This window comes from Rhodnius prolixus, unplaced genomic scaffold, assembly GCF_049639745.1.
Source record: "Rhodnius prolixus isolate KJV_2025 unplaced genomic scaffold, Rpr scaffold_7, whole genome shotgun sequence".
Lineage (NCBI taxonomy): Eukaryota > Metazoa > Arthropoda > Insecta > Hemiptera > Reduviidae > Rhodnius > Rhodnius prolixus.
The window spans coordinates 36,305,011-36,329,144 of record NW_027411582.1 but is presented as its reverse complement, the minus strand read 5'-3'; the positions used below and the strand labels follow the sequence as shown (position 1 = coordinate 36,329,144).

Here is a 24,134-nt window from a genome sequence, read left to right as displayed (position 1 = left end):
AGGAAAACAATATTTTTTTCTTCGAACTGAAATTATAAATTTTTTATTTGAAACCTATTGTTAAATTTGAATGAAAATGTTAATTGCAGGTAAAAAGAAGGGAGTAATGGTAAATTAAACGCCCCACCCTCCCACCCTGCTAATTTACTTGATTTATATAGCCGGCAAGTCAACATGGCCGCACTCGAAGGAACATTTATTTATTGCTATTTATTCAGCAAAAACATTTTATTACAGCATATTTCTGTCACAATTAATTAATAATAACGTAATACCATCTAATTATAGTTTTTTAATTAGTAAAAACGCTTAACATTACAATTAAATTAATATAAACCATAAAGCTATTAGCAATGTTGCTATTAGTTCATGAAACAGCTACCAGGTAGCACTACTAACTGAAATAACTGCAAGTTATCCACTTTTTTTTAGATGGTTAATTGAATAGTGAAAATTGGGTAAATAAATAGTAATACTAAGTGTATATTATACACATTAGGTCGGCTATTTTTGGATTTAGCAGTTCAGAAAGGGGAAACTGAAATATGTACTAAATTACTGAGTTAGTTTACCTAACGTTTTTATATAGGGCTAAGCGCCTCCTTTTCATCGCGGCCTATCTCAAGAACAGTCGATTGTATGCTAAATTGCATAGATTTAAATTTGTAGAGAATTTTATGCTCTACAACTTTTGTAATGACGTTAAATGTCATTTAGAGCAATGGAAACAAGATATTTTCCGAAAACCGATTTTGGATCTTTGATCACCGATTACGCGAACACGAGATTCTATGGGACTTTTGAACCAACCTATGAAAAGCCAAAATAAAGATTTATACAAGTTTAAAGCTTATTTTCTTCCATTCCGAGGTTAAATCTTAATTTGTATGACCTACTAAGTTTAGAAAAATTTTGATGAAAATTATGGAAACAAAATTGCAGTAATATTATGCTTTGTAATTTAAGTGTTTTTTTAGCTAAAATTTTTAATTGTACTTGTAATTGTACAATTTTTTGGTGAGGGTAGTTACTAAAAAAAATAGTTAATAATTGTTAAATGAATTTAAGTTGGTAGGCTTATAACCTCAATTTGTATAACCATCTCATAACTTCCATGAATTAAAGGTTCCCCTCAAAAGTATTTGTTGTTTCTAGATAAAGTCATTTGGATAGAGAGAATGAGTTTTGAGAGTTTTTTTAATTAGAAATGTGTTGTAATGTTCTTCTTATTTAATATTTAATCTGTGATAGGTCCTGTAAATACGAGAAATTTTAAAAGGTACATTCCTATTTTTCGTAATCAAGTTGTTAAAATTAGTTGCCAAGATATTTTTCATTTAATAGTAAAATGGCAGATTTTTCTCAAGTACCTCTATCGGCACTTAAAACTAAAACAAGATGTTTACTCTCACAAATGTTAAATGCTATAAAAATAATACCATCGCCTAGTGGACTTCCAAGGTACTTTTTTTTGCTGGATTATCAAATGTTTTTGCACAATTTTTGTTCGTATGTTTTAATTATGGATATAAATAATATCTCAGAGATTGGAGAGGACTAGCGCATCTTTCTGGCGTTGATTTGCCACCTGCAAATTCCTGTGATCCAATTAATCTGATTCTGGGAAAATGGAGCAGATGTCCTCTATCTAATTTTGCACAATTGTTAGAAGCATTTAAAGAATTAGATCGATGGGATGTATTGTATGATACTTTACCTTTACTTGGTGAGTTAATATATATATCGTCTTATATTTTTACAAGAATACTGATTTGTGTTAAATAGCTGTATAATCTATCACATTTCATGTATATCTTTTCAGAAAGTGATGCTAATGGGTACTTACAACTCAAATGTAATGAAAACAAAATAGTGCCCAACAATGATGATGAAGAAAAGCTAATTTTAACTGTTGGTATGTATGTAATTATATATTGTTACCATGAATTTTTAATAATTTTATTCATTTATCATAATTAATTTTATAGATGACGTTCGACTTACACGTAATGGAAGAGAACCACAATTCTACGATGCATTTCTTCTGTATTCCGATGAAGATGTAGAATTTGCCATGACAATGGTGGATAAACTTGAAAATCAGTATAATCTAAAGGTGAGTTATGTTTTATTACAATTACTTAGTGCTTATTTGAGTGGATGGATGTGATATCGACGGCGTTGTTCTGCATAATACAAATAAATAAATATAACAGAGATGTAAAATCTAGTGGCATTTTTAACCTTTAGTTAATCAGTATTTTTAAAAATGTTATGTATATTCAAAAAATTAAATGCCTATTAAGGAACGCGTTTCTGTCTGGACTCATTGAAAATTAGCTTCGGGCTCAGTTCATTAATAAAACAAATATGATAAAAACAGCTTATTTCATTGATATACATAATTACTTATTTTAATTATACGTTGTTTTTCAGTTATGCCTAAAAGATCGTGACTTGGTTGGTGGTATAAGTTTCGAGCATGAAGCCATAATGAGATTAATATCCGAACGATGTAATAGGCTAATTATAGTGGTTTCACCAAGTTTTTTAGATAGTCCAGCAAATAAATTCTTCGTAACATTCGCTCAAGCTATTGGAATAAGTTAGTAGTTAGTTTACTATTCTTAATTAGTTTAATCAATAGTTCAATAATTCAAATAGAATTTATAAAAGATATTTAAATCTTTTTTTTTTATGTATGGTATCTAGAACAAGGACAGAGAAAAATCATCCCATGTTTATACAAACGGTTACAATTACCCGACCAATTGCGATACTACTACGTATTGGATTACACAAGGAAAAGCCAGTTGTGGGATTTTTGGGCAATATTACATAAATCCGTAATTTCATCTGCTACCCTCAATTTGCCTGAGTGAGTATATAATATCTGAGAATTTCGTCTTTCTTTTTGGAAGGTTCAAAAATATTTTTAAGTTTTAAAATAGCTGTTTTCTGTTAGCTAAAACAAATACAAATGTATTTATTAAAATATAATTATATTCAGCTTCCAACATTTACTAATTACGAAATCTATTTATCTTTATCTTAATAAATACCACTTACTGTATAATTTTTTTTATTCAGAAACAATTTAGAACCAGTGCGCATCAGAGAATTGCCTAAGGAAGACACTAAATTGGCTATAGAATGCAAAAAACCAGAAGAATGGGTTTGTCCAGTGAAAAGTAAGGAACACTGCAAGCAAATGGAAGATCCAGAATCATTGCCAATCAGTGAGAATGATGATTGTAAATTGAATGTTAAAACTGAAGAAAACGCTGAACGACCTAAAAGTCCTTCGCAATCTTTGTTTAAAAAGGTTCTACCTAAATCATTAAAGGAAAAATCGCGTACGAAAACATGGTTTAAAAAGAAAAATAAAAAGAAAGTGGCGATAACAAGTTAGATAGGAAAAATAGTGCTGATTTAAAGTAAATCTTTAATGAATACTTTTTTTTATAGTTGAAGACTGTTATTTCTTGCGATAAGTGAGCGCTTCCATAAATATTTTATTTAGAAAAGATCATTTTTATATTTTATTTTTTCTATTGAGATATAGTGCAATCCATTTAGAATTATTTCACGAAATTTTTGAAACAATACTACTTTTCCTGAGCAATGAGATTAACGTAATTTTTTTTTTTTTTTGAAAAGGTAATAAATATCAATGCTGAAAATTATTATAAGATCAATTTCAGTTTAGAATTTTATAAAATTAATTAAGTAATAAAGTCAATATCATTAACCCTAATGAAATCTTCAATAGAAAATTTTATCTTTAAGCAGATGTAGCTTAAGATGAAATTCATTATCCGATCTATTTCTCTTCTTCTTTCTTATGTAAGAAAGTTTTACGATCTTCAAATTTTCCTTTATATCAAATTTTCAAGTTATTTCATGAAATTGATTCCAATGGATTTTCTTTTAATTGTATGTACTAACAACAAACATAGCTTTAGCATTTTTGTTTGTAAATTCATTTAGGAAGAAGTTTTCGGGGAATTTATAATTTTTAAGACTTCCTTTTGAAGCACCATTTCCGAGCAATGTTTAATTTTAATTGGTATTCAAAGTATTGTTAGAATTTCCGAATTTAGTACGAAAATCTGATAGAAGTACGATTTACACAGAATATATTCCTAACTGTTGCCTTAATTTTCACTGACAATATAAAAACCTGCTCTTAGCCGCCATTCGAGCGGTTAGAGGCGAGGCCCAGAAAACGAATGTTTTGTGGTACTGGATTCGAATCCCTTGGATTCTATTTAATGGTTAATACATGTATGAGAATTTATTTATTAAGTGATTTCGCCAGTTGCCTCCGTCCACGGCACCTAATTAGGTAGTTGGACGTAAAGCCCGGCTGAAAAAATTAGGCATCATTTTACTTTAATTTTTTTTACCCACTGTTTCTTTGAAAAATAAAATTGTGAATGGTTGTGGGCAAATTGAGATTCGGTTTAAGTTAGATTGTATTTCAAAGTTCAAGTGCTAGGTATATGTAAAGACCAAAAATGGGACTCAATCGTAAAACTTAGCGAGGAACACTTTTACCTTTCATCCCTATCACCTGTAATTTACGTGCTGTTCACATTAATTTAGGAGAATTTTGTAATAAATTACAAATTATAAAATATATAGAATTATAAAAAGTTTGAAGATCAAAAACTTTCTAAAAATATTATTGTAAATTTCATGTCTTATTAGAAAAAATAAGTACACAATGTTCATGAAATGTAAATTTTTAGTATAATGTTAAAATTACTGTCATAAATTTAGTAACATGTAATTTTCCAAGAAAACTTGCTGTATACATTTATTAATTGCAGAAAAGTAAGTCGTTCGCTTTTCGATGTAAGTCATGATTTAATATTATGGTAATTGAGATTTTCTAGGGTGTAAAAGAGCCAAACACTCCTACTAAAAATGAAAAACAGGCATACCTTGTAAACAATAATTAGTTATAATTGCAGCAAATTTGGGACCAATTAAGGCTGTGAGATTAACTATTTTAAAAGTTTGTTATCTACTTGATTCAATTTTTTAAAAAGTGGAGTATTTTTTTTTAAAAAAAAAAAGAAATTTATTTCAATGCTCAAACAAGATATTTCTCATTTTATTTTATTATTTAGTTACTATCTTATAGTTTATACCTTTTAAAAAAGAATTTATTCCAATTTCAACATATCAATTTAAAAATTAAGTCGATTATTAAAAATAATATAGTGTTTATTTTATAATTGTTAATATAAAAAAATATTTTGCATTCTGCAAATAACCATGTTATTGGGTCTTTTGATTTTTATTTTACGTTAAAAATGGTTAATATATTTTATTTTAGAACATTATTATACTATATTACTGCTTTTAGAAACTAATAGATTGTTGATTTTGCTCGTTAAATAATTAAATAATTTTAATGATTTTTGTTGTCAGCTGGTGTTAGTACAAAAAAAAGGCTCGTAAGATTAATAATTGTATAGTTTAAGAAATAACATATTTACCAAGGTAATTTTCCATAAATATGATTATTTTTCTTAAAAACTATAATGCATACTAACGATGATCGATTTTATTAGTGATATTAGTTGCTTGAAATTTCACAGCTTTTCAATCTCCTTTAAGTGGCAACCAATTACGATGTCACCAAAGGTTCTAGGTGTGAAATGGCTGATGGTAAAACTTTGTACCGAATGAAATCCCTTCCAATAGATCTGTTGCTAATAATAAAACACATTTTGCTACAGACCTAGACAAGCCTTCCTAGGAAATTTTGACGGCTTTTCGATTTATTAGTGCTTTTTTAGTTAAGTTTTCCGTTTTCTTTTTTTTTGCCTTTTTTTTTGGCATTGGCTTTCGCCATATAGCCAGCATCGTCTAGGTGCTTATCACTAGAATATCACTCACTCTCCATTCTTACTTATAAATACATTCGCTTCACACATCCATCCCTCAACTATTTACATAAACTCCGTTTTCTTAATAATCCCAGTTCTTCCATGTATAATGTTACTGCTGCAAACCAACTTTCCAGCTTCTGAAGGGTTGTATTTTTTTCTTAGCATTCTTGGACAAATTAAAGACATTGTTATTTTCCATCATTTCGAAGTCAACAACTTTTTCATCATCAACATAGTTTTTTTGTTTCTCATTTGGAATAATGTGAGGCTTCCTTACTTAAGCCATGATTTGAACAAAGTTTATCTAATATTGACTGCTGGAGTAATTAACCATCTCTTTAATTTGATTTTCATTTAGAATCTCTTTGGCCACATAGTATAAATAGGCCATACCACCGCCTAAATAATGTAGCATGCAGAAAGTTCTTGTAACAGGCATAAATTATCCTAATATCTCTTGACTAAAATTCCTTCTACTTCGTTTGTACAGTGATAATTATTCTTAATCATCAGCTGCTTTTCACGAGGGGTATCTACGATGAAAATTGTCTGGCAATTAAATGTTAAAAGAAATTTATATCTTCCAAATTATGATTATACCGATTATATCCATCTTAATTCATAAATAATAAAGATGTCGTTGCAAAAAAAAAAACTTTTATCCAATCTCTGAAAGGTTCTTTTCTACTCTGAGGAGGGATTACTTAATTTTATTTGGTTAATTATCAAATAAAACTTTATATTCACACTTCATAAAAGTTTTAAGTTCAGTAAACTATATTTTGTTTTAGTCCAGCTGATAGGATAAATTGATTATTTTGTTCAGTGGAAAAATGAAAACTTAAATGGTAAGATTATTATTAATTTGATTCCATTGTTTTATATGATAAATTTGATTTTTAAATAAAAGTTATATTTCTTAACATTTAATATTTTCTTTGTTTTTCTTTAATGTTAACATTGCTTTAATGTTAATTTCTGAACTATGTCGTCCCTCAACGATTCTTATTTAGTTAATGAAAAACGAAAGATTTAAAGAGAACAATTCAACAATCAATGAACAAAATTGTTTGGTTTATTCTGTTAATTGTAGAGTTTAAAGAAAACCTTATTCTAAGTTTCAATTTAATTTATTGATCTTTTTGTTCAATTTTTCATCTGATTGGGTTTAAAACGATTACAAAGATGGGCATAGAGAATTAATAGTTTAAGTACTTGCAATACAATCATCTCAACATCCTGATGTGACACTACTCGCGGTGCTTTTCTACAAAAATCTTCAAATGTATCTCAAGATCTTACTTCAGATAAAATTACATTTCCTAAAATTTATGTATAGGGTGAACCAGTAAGTAATGTCCATAAGCCTACTGTGTGTAGTACATCTAAAGTGGAGTTCAATGACGTATTGGCCAACTTCATATTTTCCACTGTCCTTGAGTGACATTTTATTTTTTTTTCTAAAATCATTACTTTTTTGCAATAAAAATGTTATTACTCAGAAAGTTTTATTCCGAATTCGATTCTGATGACACGGTTAGAAAGACAGATAAATTTTCTAAAAATTGATACCATTTCGAAGCATAAGTTATTCTCCAAACAGCCTCAATCTTCCTCCGAATGCTGGAAAAATAAAAGTAATCGAAATTTTTAAGAAAACTCATTAGGCCCTTGTGTGATCATTATCAGACCTAGATGCTGGCACTTTTTAGTAAAAGTTTCCTTGTTTAATGGGCTTCCAAACGGTACATCATTTTCCAGGATTCCTTTCATCTTCGAATGAGAAATTACGTTTGTGCAATGTTCACGAGCACTCAAATATTGTGTGAAGATAATCGTTATTCATTGCAGTCAAGATAAATATATATTGTACTTAAAATAATATATAATTAACGTTCTAGGACTTAATTTACTATAACATTCAGTATCCAGCATTAGTAAATGTACATTCTTATTTTTACTTATCTTGTAAAGATATTTAAAATTATTTTGTGCCACTTTCCTAGATTCTCTTCGTTGGTTTTTTAGTACTGTAAGAGGAATAAAGTGAAATAAATCCACGCAGGAATTATTTTTAGGTAGTAACGTATAATTTTCAATACAAAATAACCAAAATAAGTGCCCTAGAAATGACATAAAACAATTCTGAAGCATACATTTTTATAAAATATTTAATATTTTCCTTCAAAATCATAATTTTTTTTTTATATTCGTTTTTACAAAAGATTTTGAAAAAATAATGGTGTATTATAACAGGTTCTGCTCCCAATCTAGTACCCTATAAAAAAATATATTTCTACTATTCAAATGAAAAATAAAATTAAAAGAAACTATCTCTATTCTATTTTATTTTTTAAATAGGTATCCATTAATGAATTTATATTGTCGTTATTAAATTCAAATTATCGATAAGATTTTGAAAATTATAATTTAGTAGTGCCTCACTATGGCTCTATTTTATAATTTGCAGTCTTAAATAACTATATTAACACTTAAGTACATGGTAACTTTTTGAAAATACATTTATATTTGATATAATTTCTATTATTAATCAAGGAGATTCTAAAACACACATTCTTACAAAAAAAATTATCACACAAGGTTGTTACACTCGAGCTATTTGGTAAAAAAGAAAAAATACAGTCTTCTAGCCAACATCAAAAGCTTTAGCTTTTCTTGTTAAATCATAAAGTGAACTTTTTCAATTTCTTGAAATTGCAAGTATACGGTATCATTAATTGTGTAATAGCTTTTATAGTTGAAGTGAATTATTTCTATTACTAAAGCAATTCGTTTACACTATTTAAAATGCATTAACATGAGTTTTGTGCTTGAAAAATGTTCAATACATTCGAGTGAATTGTAAGTAACTAAAATTTGATCAATAAAGCCACAGCAAAATCGGCATTTTGATTCAACAGCAATGTTACAGTCAGTATTAGCAATATTGCAATATTATTACAATATTAGCAATATTTTAATCCATATAAAAAACATTAAAGCAAAAAATTTACTTTCATTTTTTCCGAAATTGTAAATAGAAAAAAAACCTAATAAATGAGTTATAGTTCTGAATTAGGAGGGTATATAATAAATTCTATCGAAAAAATTGAATAATTACCTTTAGGTATATAATCTTTAATTTAATACATTTCGTATAAAATGCATAACTTTGCTTGGGTACTGTCTAAGCCCAATGTGGCACTGAAATACTGTAACTTTTTATTTCAAAATTGTCAACTTTTAGAGTTCGTTTACACCAGAAATACAAGTACCTGAGTCTAAAAAATTTGCTATCTCTTGTTAAACAAAAATTAAAACAATTTTGAAACCCTGTTTTTCAATAACAACTTAAAACCTCATTGAACACTGCTTCCATGTTATATCTTGAAACAAATTTTTAAAAACATTGATTGACGATTCTAATACAATTAAATCTTACTGTGATTTGTCATTTTGTGTGGAAAAGCTCCTTTATTTTATTCTTAAAACTTAACGAAAATAACTTTGGAAGTGATTTTTTTCTTTTTAATTATGTACTTTAACATTTAGTTTAAACGTCTTTTCTTAAAAAAGAGTTTATTAGATTACTCTGGAACTTCTTCTTGTTCGACAATTGGAAGAGTATCGGCACTGTGTTTACGCCTTGCGGCTGACTGAATGGTACCCCAATGAATTTTCCCAGCTTCTGAGGATGTTAATAATACTGAATATGAATTGGAAGTATCATTTTCTTTACTATGATGAATACCATACAAAAAGTAGACTAGTAAACCTGTAAAAAGCAAAATTAAAAGTAACATTTGTACAAAATTCTGGGAATATATATAAAAAAAAATTCATTTTATTCTACTGCATTTTACTTACCCAGTGCCATCCAAATCATGAATCGGAGCCAGGTTAATGAATTCAGATGAGCCATTAATTCGATGTTACAAAGTATGCTCAAAGCAGGTACAAACGGTACTAACGGCACTTTGAATCGTAAGTTGGTAGTATTTTGTTCGTGTGCTTCTATTATCAACAGGCCTACAATAAAAACAAATATTTTTACTTTTTTTGTTTGTTTTGAAATGCATGCCTATTTTCTTAATCATTATTCAGTTAAAAACTCGGGTTTTCCTGCTCCATGTTTGACGGCTGCGCTTTTCCCTATCTCTTTAGAAATAAGTAAGATTATAGTTACTAAGAAAATCATGCTAGGTTAAATGTTTGAGGAAATTGCTAAAAAACTTGTTATTGAAGAGGTAAAGCAGTACGTCTGATTATCAGTTTTTAAACGAGCTTTTGTGTGAAAAGCAGATATTAAGTAATTCTCCAAAACACTATGAAATTTAGAAACGGAATATAATGAAGTTTTGCACATAAATGTAATCTTACTGGAGCTTACTAAAAAGTATGTCATTGTATACCAAATATTGGAAAAATCTGATGCAAACACTTATATGAGTTTCTCTTATCACATGAATTTGTAGAGAAAAATGCTAGATGTTCAAATACATCTTAGAGAAAATTTTGGAGTGGTAAAAAAACATTATTATGTACAATTTCATTCGAAAAGACATTTTTTTTTTAAATTTCTTATTTAATCAGGAGAATCCGAAGTTTATTTGCTATGCTTTCTTTCTCTAATTCGAATGCCATGTTCAACAATAAAATTGGCACTGTGCATATCTATATGCCATCATATTAACGTAATATCTGTATGACTTACATTGATATATACGAAAGATTACAATTTAGTTATTCCGAATTCGATAAAACGATGTTTTATCTCAGGAACTTACATCCAAGCATGGTAGCTATGAGAAAAGCCGTAAGAAGTATAGTCCACCATGTACCATGACCTACATCTTCGGCGGCCCAATGTAGATGAAAACAGAGAGCCGCAGCAAAGCATGTGAAGATGAATACAGAAGCGGAAACCGCTGCACCAGGCATACACTTGCCGACGACAGGCTCTAACCAACTCCAGCCAGGACGGAGCCTTCCTCCAGGACCCAGTCGCCACTCCATCATCTAAGGTATTATATATATTTTTTTAGCTACATTTTTCATAAAACTGCAAGTGAGTAATATCTGTGGAACATTTTTAGCTGTTTTTTTTATTTCAAACTGAATTAGCAACAAGAAGTAGAAACACTACCTATTAAAAATTAGTTTTATTTTAGATTTATCGTAAATCACGACGTACCCCAGTAGTTGACATAGGAGTAGTTGGTTCTGACAACGAGGAATCTTCTCTGATTAGCGGTGTAATGTCAGGTCTGTACCTGAGTATAATTACTGACGCACTGACAATCGTATAAGCAAGTAATGTACCTATTGACATAAATTCTACTAATTTTTCCAAATCAAATAGTAATGCTATGATTGCACTGCTCAAACCTGACACAGCCAGATTAATTATAGGAACCTATGCACAAAAATCGTATTAAATGGTATTTCTTTTTTAGGAAATTACTATCTAAAGGTAAATAGATAATACCTGAGTAGTTTTATTGACTCGCCCTAAAAATGAAAATATTAAACCATCTGCAGCCATTGCATACATACACCTTGGTAATGAGAACAGAGAACCAAGTAGAGTAGTTGTCATGCCACAAAGGGCACCAATAGAAACAACATATTTAGCCCATGAAAGACCAACGGTAGAAAATGCTTCTGGCAGAGCTGCAGTCGGACTGATCTCCCAGTAGGGAACCATCAATGTTAAAGCACCGCTTACTAGCATATATCCTGTGACAAAATAGTTTTTTTTCTCAGTAATATGCATTTTTGTCAGTACATATATGGAAAATTGGATTTTTTTAGGCTGAACCTACCGATGCACACAACACTCATTGAAAGAATCGTAGCAATAGGGATCGAATAAGTTGGATCTCTAGCTTCTTCGCCCGAAGTGGCTATACTGTCAAAACCGACAAAGGCGTAGAAACATGTTGCAGCTCCGGCAATCACACCACCAGCTCCATAAGGTAAGAATCCGTGGCCTTCTTGCGTCCAATTCTTGAGATCGGCATAATAAAATCCAACTACTATGACTAGAGCCATTACAGCTAGATTGACAACCGTCAGGATGCTATTAACAACGGCTGATCCTTTGACTCCCGTGCCTGAAATAGACAGTATTAAAAAAAAGTAAAATATGGCCTTTTTACTGTGAGAAACTTTGAATACTTTGCCCAAGGAGATCTAGGATGCAATTTGGCATTAAATGCATTACAAGAACATTCTCACAAAGTATAATTTTGTGTTTTAAAAGACTTTTTTTTTTTTTTTAAAACAAGGGCGTGCCTAAATAGGTGAAGTGAATAGTACAAATACTGGATAATTGATTGATAAATTTACCTAGAACGCAGGCGTATGATAGACAGACAGCAAACGCTAAGAAATCTGGATATCGTCCTAACAGTTGTTCATGCATTTCACCTACAACTGTCATTGTCGTATTGCTGACCGCCCCTCCAAGCAAGGAATCCACGTAACCACTCCAGGCTCGAGCAACAGATGCAGCACCTACATATTGTTTTTTCATTTAAGTCTCAATTAGTATAACTTTATTGAGTAATTCATTCCCAATAATTTAATATCTATTTAATTATTATTTTCCTACCTATCATATGCTCCAATATGATGTTCCAGCCAATCACAAATGCCCAAAATTCGCCAATACTTACATAAGTATATACATAAGCTGATCCTGCTTTTGGTACTCTTGTACCAAATTCTGCATAGCATACCGCGGCTAACATGGACGTCATGCCGGCCAGAATAAATGAGATGACAATACCTGGTCCCGCTAGGTCCCTTGCCACTGTACCCGTCAAGACATATATGCCAGCTCCAACCATATGCCCGACGCCTAGAAAATTAGTATAAAAATAAAGTAAGTGTTTTCTTTTTTTAAGAATCAAATTTGGAACGAACTTTGCTTACAACACGAATATCTCAAACTTAACGCAATTTATGCAAAGAAATTTTCTTTAACTTTACAATTACTATAGAACACAAAATTTATCAGTAAATTGGCCCTTCGGCTTAACCAGTTTTTCAAATTTGGAATTTCACTTATTGCATTCTTGTTAGAATTAAACAGGAATCTGAGATCATTATTTAAGTACACTTAATGAAACTTTAAAAGAAAGTTTAACTCGTCTTTCCTTATTATAATTGCCTTAGAAAGATTTTCATTGTTTCAGATAAAAATTACTTAGAGTTATAAGTACGGAAAGTTTATAAGAAAATCCGTATTGAAGAAAAATAAAAAATGAAAAATCCCATTCCAATGAATTGGGGCTTTCGGTTAATTGATTTTGTTCCAAATCTGATAGTTGATTCAGTCCGATGATTTTCGCATAGGGAAAATATCTAGTTTTTTCCTGACCCTGGGGATCTCAAATCGTATATTCTCGGATGAAAACTAAAAATTGAAAATCTACACAATTATAAATTTTTAGCGAATAGTAAAGAAACGTAAAAATTAATTTAGGTTTCGCTAAAATTATCTTTTTTTCCTAGCCCTGTATTTCTGTTCAATTCAAACATGTGCTGACATTCTTGTAAATAATTTGATAAAAACATTGTAAAAAAGAAAAAGAAACAAAAATATTTATTATTTTCCATAGAATTAAATGATTTTTTTTTTTTAATTTAAACAAATTTCAATCTTACCTAACAGTGTGATATCAAAAGTATTAAGACATCTTTTTAATGGAGTATCCAATGCATCATCACCGCTATTCATCTGTTTTGTTCTGTTCATTTTCGAACAAAATCCAGAAAATACGTGTCCAAGTATTTTATGCCTTGATGCGGGCATTTTTAATGCTAAAGAAAGAATAAAATTGAAAAAAAAAAACAATTAGAATTAATTTTCATGATAGATTTTACTAATTCGTTGAAGTCTTGTGAGTTAATAAGTTCGCTTTTGTTTCCTAAGAATGTTTTTTATTTAGAATCATTTCATCAGCTTTATTTATTTATTTATTTTTATAGTAAATAATGAAATTATCAAATTTAATTTCTTTAAAAAAATGAATGCTGTAATTAGCAATATGGCAACAATGTTGAACGTTTTTCTACTTCCAAAAAAAAAAAAAAATATTATTTCAAAGATATCACATTTAAAGTTGATGAAATATTGATTATATTCCCATACGAATAACATTATTCTTTTGTGAATGCTATACAGTTGGTTATCAGTCAGAAAATTGATCATAAGTTCTTTATTATCTAAAAATGATTTATCTATTACATTTTTGAGATTAATCACCAAAAAGAGTGCAACACTATGATTAACTTCATGAAAATCGAACTTATTTGAATTACATATGGAAAGCTATCTTGAAGAAGATCGGAATCATATCCGTAGTAAATATTGTTGATTATTTAAGAATCATTTTTTTAAAAAAAGATATTGAATTTAGTTTTTTTGTTTACCTTTTTCCTAAAGTCAGGGTAGTTAACAAAACCGAAGTGTGTATCCTCCTCGTTCTAGACCGATAATATGTTGCCAATGGAAGCGGTAGTGGTAAGTGCCCAGGGTTTGGAGGCAGCATGCGCTTTTTATTAGAATTGAATCGATAAACCGCCTCCATGCAAAGCCAGCTGGTTTTGTGTCACACTTTGTAGGTCAGTCATAGTGTTGTTATTTTCATTCATTGAGAAGTATGTACCCAATAAAATTGCCTTCTAAGTTTATTGGTTTAAAAATATTAATAAATTAGCTTAATTGTTCCTAATCAAAAATTAGGAACTTATTAAACCACATTTTGTATGAATTGCTTATCTCACCTTTTGTTTGACAAAATATAGTTGTATTAAAGTTATAAAATTTGAGGAAAACGCACATTACGTGGGATTCAGGCGCATGTAACAAAGGTCTCCATTAAATCCTAAGACACAATTGAATAAAAAAAAAAAATACTTGTACTAACATTTAAACGTCGTTAATTCAGAAATTAAATTTTCTTGGACCTTAGAATATATTCCTAAAAAATACTTGATTTCAGTATGTTGACCTAATAAATTTATAACTGTTTAAAGAATGAGTGAATTCTTACCTTTCTCAGCCCTTGGAAACCAAAAAAAAATCAATATTTTCTGAGAAACATTTTGTAAAGAAAACTAACAACGCTCGCTAATACCAATGAAATTCTTTGGTTTCTAGAAACTTAAAAGAAAATTCGTAAAAAGCCGATCAGAACATTCAAACTTTTTGATAGACTGTGATATTCTTCTAACTTTGAACGCTAATTCACACATTTCACAGTTTACAAAGCTTCTGAAAAAAGTAGAGAAATAAATGTATCCAGAATTTTGTGCCGTGTTATTTTACTAAAATCTTTAATCATACCGTTAGAGAAATGATTTGAACGACGTATATTACCTCCATATATTCCAAATCATACCCTACACGATCTTCACGTATTAGTAGAACGGCTCAAAAAATAATAACAATATTTTTGTCTTGCATTTCCTGTGTGGTGGAAAGAGCGTAGGATGTTTTCGGAAACTCCTATCTTAGTAGACTCGCTCCGCCTCCACGAACAGATATTCTATATATGTTACACTATAGTAACTATCATAAAAAACGTATGACAATAAATTCTTGTTTTATTATATTATTTCGCCCATAAATTTGTGAACGTCACTTCCTGGAAACGTGTCACCCCCATCAGTAAGCTGTTGCCATTTTTGCTAAATTTTGCTGAAAATACTGCTCGAAAATAAAAAATTATCATAAATTCTATATTATATATATGTATATTTCATTATTCATTATATATAATTCATTATTGTGTATAAAACTATTATTAGTGTTTAAAAGCCAGAGGTAAGCTTCTTCTTGTACAGCGCTACTAATTCACGAAGGAATTTGGTCTCCACAATAATATTCTGCCAATCCTTGGGCGGCTCTTCTTAAGTCTTGAACTTCTTTAAAATAGCCTCATCGCTGTCAACCCACCTTACTCTAGGACTCTTTCATTTTCTATCACCTGCCTGGATGATGTTTGAGGAACAGTTTTTAAGCACTTAAAATAGCCCATCTCCACTATAATTCTTCCCTTTCTAATAAGACCAACTAGTATTTTCTTATCTGCATTCAGATCTATATTTCTCTGTCTTGGTCCTTGTACCCCCCCTTTCTTTTATCTCCTCCTAGAATGGGGCCATAAATTCTCCTAGGATGGAGGCCCGTTCTTAAGTTATTCAACTGCCGTAGACATTATGGTCGGCCCTCATTCAATATCCATCTTGCATTTAAACCAAGGCTGTTTCGGAATTGAGAATATATGTAATATTAATAAATTAAGAAAAATAAACAGATTATACGACGAAATATTTTAATATAGCTTTTACAAATAAATACAACATAAACACAAGACTTTTTTTTTAAATAAAAGAAACCAACAATAGGAAAGAAAGCTGAACAGAAAGTAAAAGAACTCTTTACCAATAAAAGCACTTTCTAAAATCCAATTTCTTTTAATTTCATTTTTAGAATTATAAGACAATTATTCCTCTTTTTTTCTTTATACTCACAGATTGGTATGTTATATAAATTACAAAAAAAATGAATTGAACATATATTAATCAACAAATATCATAAAATATGTTTCATTTTGAGCAAATTTATGCCAAAGTGACCACATCACATTCACACCTTTCAGTTTCCCGTTTGGGAAAATCTGGAAAGTAAATTTTCTCTTTTACTTTTAGAATTTATTTGTATTACATAGTTTTCCTTATAAAATATTTTTTTATTATTATTATTACAACTATTATTCTTTCTTCTCAAGACATATCTACAATTTGTACTGTTTCAATCAATCTTTTAATTTCACTTAGATAATTCTGTGTACTGGTTTTTTAAAATTTATTCTTAAAAAAAAAAAGAAAATCTTTCGGCCAATGTTTAGAGTGAAAACCAGGATTCCATTTTTTTTTTTTTTTTAATTTCAACTACTTTAAATCACTTTCTGAAACACTAAAATTTAGAATACTAAGGTTTTTGTCTTAAACGTTTTCTTCATACTCGTAATTTAAGGAACGCAATAAAACCATCATGCATGGCCGAAAGAATTTTACTTCTGCCGCCTCTCTCCCCCCCAAGAACTTCTCTAAATCTAAAAGTTATAAGATTCTCTATCTAAATTTAATGTGTGACCCTTTCAGGGGATGTTGGATGCTGGAAACAACAATGTGTTTTCAAATTTAATGATACGTTTACTTGCTAGCACATGTCCTTGAAGATAGATGTCTTTTAAGAGCGACGTTCCAGTTGCGTTCTTCTCTTTCTTCGCCTAAATTAACGTGTATTTCTGGTGGAAAATTAATATTGAAAACCGTTCACGAGTTGATAAAATAGTAACTTTGATCTTAAATATCTCAACTAATATTAGGGATATCAAAACGGAGTCAACGTCATTTTTCACAGTTTTTTTATGTAGTTTTCATAATCATTGTCAAAACTAGTGGTCCTTATGTAACCCCAATTGGGTTTTTGACCGTAACTCCGCCAAAAATGAAGACACACCATCGGGGGTGGAAAATTTGAAAACTAGATAAAAAAAAACAACATATGGTTTACTTCGTGGGTTTTTTCGAAATTCCGTTTTCTTAAAAAGTTATTAGCGATTGGTGCGTTTTAAATGAATCACCCTGTATAGATATCGATTAAAAGATTTCGATCGATGTATTGCAGTTATGTCCATTGGTAGGGTCCATTCAAAATACAAAGTTTTAGCTTCCCTGTGATTTTTTTTCAGTTTTTCAGATATTTTATTTTCATACAGACCATTTTCGAATTCAGAGGACTTCAAAAAGGGATATTTCGGGAGAAAAACGTGGATTCTGAAATCAGACAAGATCGCAGAACTTGTCTTACCTAGTAAAGAGAAAGTGATAAACAAGACCCTCTAAAAGCCACCCTGATTTTTGTTTTTTTTGCGCTCTTGTGTCCCTCACCTTTTATAAATAAGGTAAAAATTTATTTTTTTGTTCTGTGTCAGGTGATCTAATAAAATATTTTTTAAGCATTTTTTTTGTGCATGCTTTTTTTTTAAAAATATAAATCTATTAGTTATTAACATATTATTTAAAAAAATAAGGTTACATATTAAAAAAATGGAATCAAAACAATAACACTTTTTCTTAACAGAGCTAAGAAAAAGTATAAATACAAATAGTCAGTAATAAATAACTATATTCCTTTAATTTAAGAAAAAAGAAGAATTTTTAGAGAGTGGGTGGAAGAATTTTTAAAACTATTCAAAGAATTTTGAGATTATACAGTCATTTTCATTTCTAATTCTAATGCCAAAATTTCTGTTTGCACATTGCCTTTTCTAGAAACTTTCTCCAATTGATCTTTATCCGGATTTTTCAATTCTTTCGTTTTAATTTTCTGTTCAAGATTTTCAATATCTCTTAATTTTTTTCTCAAATTTCTCAATCTTTTCGCCGGTTCAATTGTGGAAGTATTAATAATAATCTGTGACTGGTCATTGTTGTTTACCGTTGATTCAGTAGATTTTTTATTAATCGAATCCTTCTTTGAAGATGACTGTTGTTGTTGTTGTTGTTTCTTTCCACTACTTGTTTTGATGAAACCATCGTTGGACTGTTGTGGTTGAGTAGGTGAAGGTGTTGATTTAATGGTCGTCTGTTTCGGTGTATCGTAATCGTCAAAAGCTCCCGGGTTGGGTACTGGCTGGGATGATGAAGAACCTTTCTTTTTCTTCTTTGAAGTAGCTCCAACTGAAACAGATTTTTTTTTTCTCTCTTAATTGAATAATTTTGTTTCTAGTTGTCCTAGTTAAAATATTTTGCATGACATACAAAATTTAAGAACATATAGGCTAATATTTGTAAAAAATTAATGGGAGGTTAATATAAATAAAGCTGTTTTATTAGGATGAAAAAATAATTGCCATTTCAGTTGTGATACATTTATTCTGCCGAGCTTTCGACCGTGGGACTAGGTCATCTTCAGGACTAGTTTACAAAGTAATATTTTTACATTACAGGGTTGGCGTGTCTTCTGTCTTGTCTGTTCATGGACCAGACACACCAACCCTGAAATGTAAAAATATTACTTTGTAAACTAGCCCTGAAGATGACCTTTTCCCAAGGTCGAAAGCTCGGCAGAATAAATGTATCACAACTGAAATGGCAATTATTTTTTCATCCTATTGAAACCATGAATCAGTCACCAAAGGAATAAAGCTGTTTTACTATAAAGGACGTTCTATAAACATTAAAACCAATCTACACCTGACTAATGTAGTCTTTTTAGAGCCAATTCAAGAACTTTTTCAACAATAGCTGGGTTTTTATTATTTGTAGTTTACAACAGACAATAAGAACAGGCTTAAACATGTTCACTACCTGAATAATCTTGCAAAAATAGCCTTCTTGGTCCTTAACGAAGTAACACTATTAGTAGCACTTTGTTTTTCACTTGGGATATAAAGTAAAGAAATTGCCAACTTTTTCAGGCGGGGCTTAACATCCAACTACCAATTAGGCATCGTGGAAGGACTTTACAATTAACATTTCTTCTAACAAATAAAAAAATAGCTACACGCGGGATTCGAACTTGGGATCTCTCATTCATAAATCAACACTTCCTAATACTTGAACAATAACGCCACTTTTTAGTTGGATATATCTGTAAAAGCAAACCAAATAATCGTACAAACTGACTCATGTATAGCGGCAGTCCTGATAAGACACTTTAGAGAGAAAACTTACTGTTTTCCTTCTCCCTAAGCTGCCTCCCCCTCCCCCAAAAAAATCCTAGTAAAATGACTCAAATAAAAATTTGAATTTATTCTTCTGTATGGGGACTCAAACAAGTGAAAGTTCATATCATGAAATTATTCATTAGGAACGATACATATTAGCCTATATGATTACTAAATTAAGATACACAATTTAACACACCAAAATATTCTTTGGATAATTGTTAATTTACAAAGCTATCCCAAAAAATCCGTTCGTTCACACATTTTTAATATTCATACAGAAGCTAAAAAAAACTTGGTTATTTCTGGTTGAGCGGTCAACTTCTAAATTTTATTGCAGTTTTGTAGTTTTCTTTAATTTTACTTCAAAAGAATAATAATAAAATGGAACTAATGAAGAAAGAAAACAGTATCTAAAACAAATTTTAAGCCGTTACTTAAATGATCGTTTTTTATACCCTCAGAAATAGCCAATGACTGTAATGCTTGTACAAGAGCTGGACTAACGCTGGTCACTTCATAAAGTGGTGGTATAAAGAATACCGGATGCCTCTCTTCATCGAGAATGCTTGTCGTATAATTTGTAGATGTAGCAGTCTTAGCTAGGATCTTTCCTGGGCATTCATACAGCAGGATCTCTTCCTGTGGGGTATATCCCGTGCGAATCCTGCGTTCTTTACGCCACGTTCCATCAGGACGTTGACTAGCCGGTACTGAATGCACATTACCTAGGAAGTTTTATTTTTCTTTATAAAAAAAAAACAATCTCCAAAGTATTCAGAGTATCTCCAGAGTTTCGTGTTGATACTCTTATGAAAAAAAAAAAAAAACTTTAATTAAAAAATGAAAATACAAAAGGCATGCCGTTCAAATTAAATTTAAAAAAAATATTCGTAAAAAAAAAGAAATCAATGATTAAACTAAAAAATATAAGGACAACGCGGATGCTAACAATAATACTTCCGGGATTTGACGGTGACTCTGCAGGCGGCGGGCATGGCACCGTCACATTATTACTTGAACGAGCAATTTTCTGCCAAAATTATTTAGTGAAAATTCGTTAATTTAACAAGAAATTTGAAGAACATTGGGCATCCTGAAACGACGAAAACTTTCCAGAAACGATAGAATTATTCAGAATTTTTTTTTGGGAGCAAATCTATTTAAGAGACACTTTTCGTTGATTCGAATTTAAAAAAAAAATCCAATCTTTGTTTTTTCACTTTTTAATATGTCATTGGCGTCCAGAGTCCTTACCATCTTTACCTTCCAAATAAAAGTGACCTTCTCAGAAGGCACTCCAAAGTAAATTCTATTAAGGGTACTTCTAGCACTGGGGGCTTGATTTGGACTCACAGTTTTTCATGTTGTGGGAGAGTTATCTTACACAATTTTTATTTATTAACTAAAATTTAAACTTTCCACAAATTCAGGTTAACGGGATATATTATGCACGTACCGATACTAACAACCTTTATGTCAACAGCGGTATTTATAGACTACAAGTTATTCCAACTGTGATAGTACCTACAGTGGCCATAGCGGGAGAAAAATGAAAAATAGATACAAACAATACATACTCTCCTACAAATACAATATAACAGACTGCTAAGCAAACAATCTTATCAAACCCAACCACCAAGTGGACAGTATCAACAACACAAAAACGCTGTAACAATTATGTATAAAAAAAAAGTTGAATATACTATCATTTTGCACAATAATTTTAAGATTTTACCTATTTGAAGAAGAAGGAAAAGGGGAAGGTCTAGGAAAGTTGGAAAGGAAGGGTTAGGGAGGCCGTGGCAAAAAAGAAAAAGAATTTGTTTAATTATTACCATCACACATTCATCAATAATTTATTTGGCAATAATTAATTCCCAGTACCAATTATATATAATGCCGTGTCTGCTTAAATTTGTACGCCTCCACCCATATTAAAATTTAACTCCAACTTTACAATTGCACAATATACAATGCACTAAACGAACAGAACCCTTAAACAAATACTAGGTTTCATTAATTTTATTTCATTATCTTGACAAAATGCGATTCATTAAAATTTTGAGTAACACATGTACACATCATGTAACCTCCCTTACTCAGTCAACAAGCGTAGTGCGAGATGGAAACATAAGTGAAGTCGAAATATCTACACCAAAGTGTAGATTAATCTTAACCTCTAGTGATGAAATGAAAGACTGAAACCCGTCAGGAGTACAATAAATAAGCGTGCTACGATGAGGTAAAATCAAAGAATTTTTGTTTCGTTTTTGATAGGGAAGAATTTTTGTGGGAAATTCAACATCGAAAAAACCGCTCATACAGTATTGTTAACACGAAAGAACGTGACCGCAAGAGAATTTTGAGATTTTTTAATTATTTATCAACTATTTCCAGAAATGGTCTCTTAGATTTCGAAATTAAATATACACTTCATAAAAAAATGTATTTCATTAAAGAAAAAAACTTTATTAGCAGATTCGAATTTAGGTGTGCCATAAATTTGTGCATTCGTCACATTACAATGCAAGTACGTCGGTTTGGGACCCTAGCAGACATCAAGTTGGTTCCCTCAATGGGTATTGTGGCTTAAGGATGAAATAGGGCTTATGCCCAATCTGTTTAGTAGAGTTCGTGAAATTAAGAAGGAAACACCTGACTAACTGTGTGTGATAGATTGGAATGTTTGATAAGGATTAGTATGTTTTATAGAAAAAGGCCACAGGATGTTTCTATTAAGTGAGGTTTCTCCATTTGTTCGGGCAGCAGTGATTCTCAGCTAGTTCAGCCCTAGGACCAGACTTACATCCTAGATCGGTTGTTGTTTTTATTCGAGTAGCTAAATGTACCCAGCAGAACTTTGGATGTTAGCAAAGGGTTTTCCTCCATATTATGGAAATAATAATGAGAAATATTTGGCACAAATAGTTCGTAAACAATACACAATAAGTTTGACGATTTACAGAGGAAGGAAATGCACAAACTACAGTAGTTTGCAACCTAGTGCCTATTAAAGGGTTACGAAAATAGGTTACCTTCATCTTTTTGAAATAATTTATATTTAATTTAAATAATAAGTAAATACTTCTAGACAGATTCTAGCATATTCGAATTAAAAATTATTATTTACCAGCGTTTGTTTTAACTGCCTGATTAGATTCGCTAGCTTTAATAAGCTCTGGATCTAATCCTACAGGATACGCAGATCGACTTTTGGCCCATTGTTTTCCTCTGCTTTCGTACAAAGGAACTTCATCTTGAGGAACGTATCCTTCTTTCACTCGCCTAGGTTTGCGCCAAGTACCGTCTGGCCTCTGAGATGGTGGAATAAACGTTCCTGTGGCAAAACATACTAATGAAACAAAACTTGTCTTCAAGGAGTCTTAATTGTTACACCTAACATCACTTGGAATGATTTTTTTTATATCTATTTACTTGCCGTTTATAATATAAAATTTTACTTTTTTATTTCACCAAATACTTGCAGTTAGTTATATCAAAACAAGTCACAACCCACTAATTTCTGAGGTGTCATTTCTGAGAGGGTACTTATAATTAAATAGATCATATGCTCCAAGAAAGAAGATAGTACATTTAGGGATGTTGTTTACTATATTCTGATTTTTAAAAAATTAGTTGGTGCAAGGTGGGTAGACTTTACTTTTAAGGCCCTACCAACCTCTTTTCAGAAGTTCAACTTTGAGTAGTTATTCCTAAGAACTAAGCATCTTAACTTTAAGATGATGCTCGACATTAATAGAGAATTTCACTTCCACTAAAAAGGTGGTCCATTTTAAGTTCTTCTTATTCTTAAATGTTGCTAAATATGTTATTCTAGACCACCTTAATTATTTAATAATACTTCTTCTTTCGATTGCACTTGGGAAACTGAGAAAAATCTATTAACTGATTTTTTGTTCAAAAATTATCTTTTTAAAAAAAGGCTATCATAAGTATTCTACTGCATTCATAGAAAAGTAAAAACCTGTAGTGATACACAAAATACATTAGTTTATTTGAAATGTCAAAACAGTTCTTAAATATCTAACTTAGCACAACAAGTTTTTTACCTTATCTTTCAATAACTTTTTTTAACGTTTTTCTTATTCTGACTTAGATTATAGCACAGAAATATCCTTAGAATATCTTAAAAACTTGGAAGGAGTCGCTGCATACTACTATTATGAACCACAGGGAAAAAGAAGTATTTCTTTTTGCAAATTTGATAAAACAAAGAAACAAAACAAAACTATTCTTAAACTAAATTATTCTCAATAAATCGAAATTGGAAACAAAACAAAAATAAAATTACCTCCCTCACTAGTGCCAACAACTGTTGTAGATGCCATTTCCACCATTCAGTAAATCTGACGACATGTTAAACAGTTAAGCCAACATAGGGTAGCGTAAACAAAAAAAATTCCCCAATTACAAAAACTGTATTACTTGACTTGTTGCTTGAAGTCTATCC

The 24,134-nt window shown here is 30.5% G+C and overlaps 3 protein-coding genes across 6 annotated transcripts; 1 reads left to right on the top strand and 2 right to left on the bottom strand.

The window, feature by feature from the left end:
* The first annotated feature begins 1,103 nt into the window (after positions 1-1,103).
* On the top strand, positions 1,104-6,836 carry Myd88 (myeloid differentiation primary response protein MyD88). Its single transcript, XM_074115233.1, has 7 exons — positions 1,104-1,461; positions 1,545-1,726; positions 1,823-1,915; positions 1,989-2,116; positions 2,437-2,605; positions 2,713-2,878; positions 3,091-6,836. The coding sequence occupies exons 1-7, from the start codon at positions 1,349-1,351 to the stop codon at positions 3,410-3,412; spliced, it is 1,173 nt and encodes a 390-aa protein (XP_073971334.1). The 5' UTR covers positions 1,104-1,348; the 3' UTR covers positions 3,413-6,836.
* A 1,138-nt stretch (positions 6,837-7,974) lies between these two features.
* On the bottom strand, positions 7,975-15,424 carry LOC141447560 (cationic amino acid transporter 4). Of its 4 annotated transcripts, none has more exons than XM_074115229.1 (13): positions 15,298-15,424; positions 14,972-15,192; positions 14,703-14,899; positions 14,349-14,600; positions 13,581-13,736; positions 12,523-12,771; positions 12,258-12,425; positions 11,732-12,022; positions 11,395-11,645; positions 11,101-11,322; positions 10,694-10,925; positions 9,774-9,935; positions 7,975-9,681 (listed from the first exon to the last, which is right to left on the bottom strand). In XM_074115229.1, exons 5-13 carry the CDS (start codon positions 13,726-13,728, stop codon positions 9,494-9,496), a joined length of 1,911 nt encoding a protein of 636 aa, XP_073971330.1. In that variant the 5' UTR covers positions 13,729-13,736; positions 14,349-14,600; positions 14,703-14,899; positions 14,972-15,192; positions 15,298-15,424; the 3' UTR covers positions 7,975-9,493. The 4 variants fall into 4 exon arrangements, with proteins under 4 accessions (XP_073971330.1, XP_073971333.1, XP_073971332.1 ...); XM_074115232.1 differs by having other exon boundaries at positions 14,703-14,803; XM_074115231.1 differs by having other exon boundaries at positions 14,349-14,803.
* An 814-nt stretch (positions 15,425-16,238) lies between these two features.
* On the bottom strand, positions 16,239-24,130 carry Pym (partner of Y14 and mago). Its single transcript, XM_074115234.1, has 4 exons — positions 23,976-24,130; positions 22,794-23,000; positions 20,119-20,388; positions 16,239-18,671 (listed from the first exon to the last, which is right to left on the bottom strand). Exons 1-4 carry the CDS (start codon positions 24,019-24,021, stop codon positions 18,199-18,201), a joined length of 996 nt encoding a protein of 331 aa, XP_073971335.1. The 5' UTR covers positions 24,022-24,130; the 3' UTR covers positions 16,239-18,198.
* Between the last annotated feature and the right edge of the window lie 4 nt (positions 24,131-24,134).

Excerpts from the sequence above, each read along its gene's own strand:
- Myd88 (XM_074115233.1), top strand. The coding sequence starts at position 1,349 with ATGGCAGATTTTTCTCAAGTACCTCTATCGGCACTTAAAACTAAAACA. Across the intron at positions 1,462-1,544 it reads TCGCCTAGTGGACTTCCAAG|AGATTGGAGAGGACTAGCGC; the intron begins GTACTTTTTTTT and ends ATAATATCTCAG. Across the intron at positions 1,916-1,988 it reads AAAGCTAATTTTAACTGTTG|ATGACGTTCGACTTACACGT; the intron begins GTATGTATGTAA and ends TTAATTTTATAG.
- LOC141447560 (XM_074115229.1), bottom strand. The coding sequence starts at position 13,728 with ATGCCCGCATCAAGGCATAAAATACTTGGACACGTATTTTCTGGATTT. Across the intron at positions 12,772-13,580 it reads TTTTGATATCACACTGTTAG|GCGTCGGGCATATGGTTGGA; the intron begins GTAAGATTGAAA and ends CTAATTTTCTAG. Across the intron at positions 10,926-11,100 it reads CTCCTATGTCAACTACTGGG|ATGATGGAGTGGCGACTGGG; the intron begins GTACGTCGTGAT and ends ATAATACCTTAG.
- Pym (XM_074115234.1), bottom strand. The coding sequence starts at position 24,021 with ATGGTGGAAATGGCATCTACAACAGTTGTTGGCACTAGTGAGGGAG. Across the intron at positions 23,001-23,975 it reads TGTTGGCACTAGTGAGGGAG|GAACGTTTATTCCACCATCT; the intron begins GTAATTTTATTT and ends GTTTTGCCACAG. Across the intron at positions 18,672-20,118 it reads GTCATTGGCTATTTCTGAGG|TTGGAGCTACTTCAAAGAAG; the intron begins GTATAAAAAACG and ends AATCTGTTTCAG.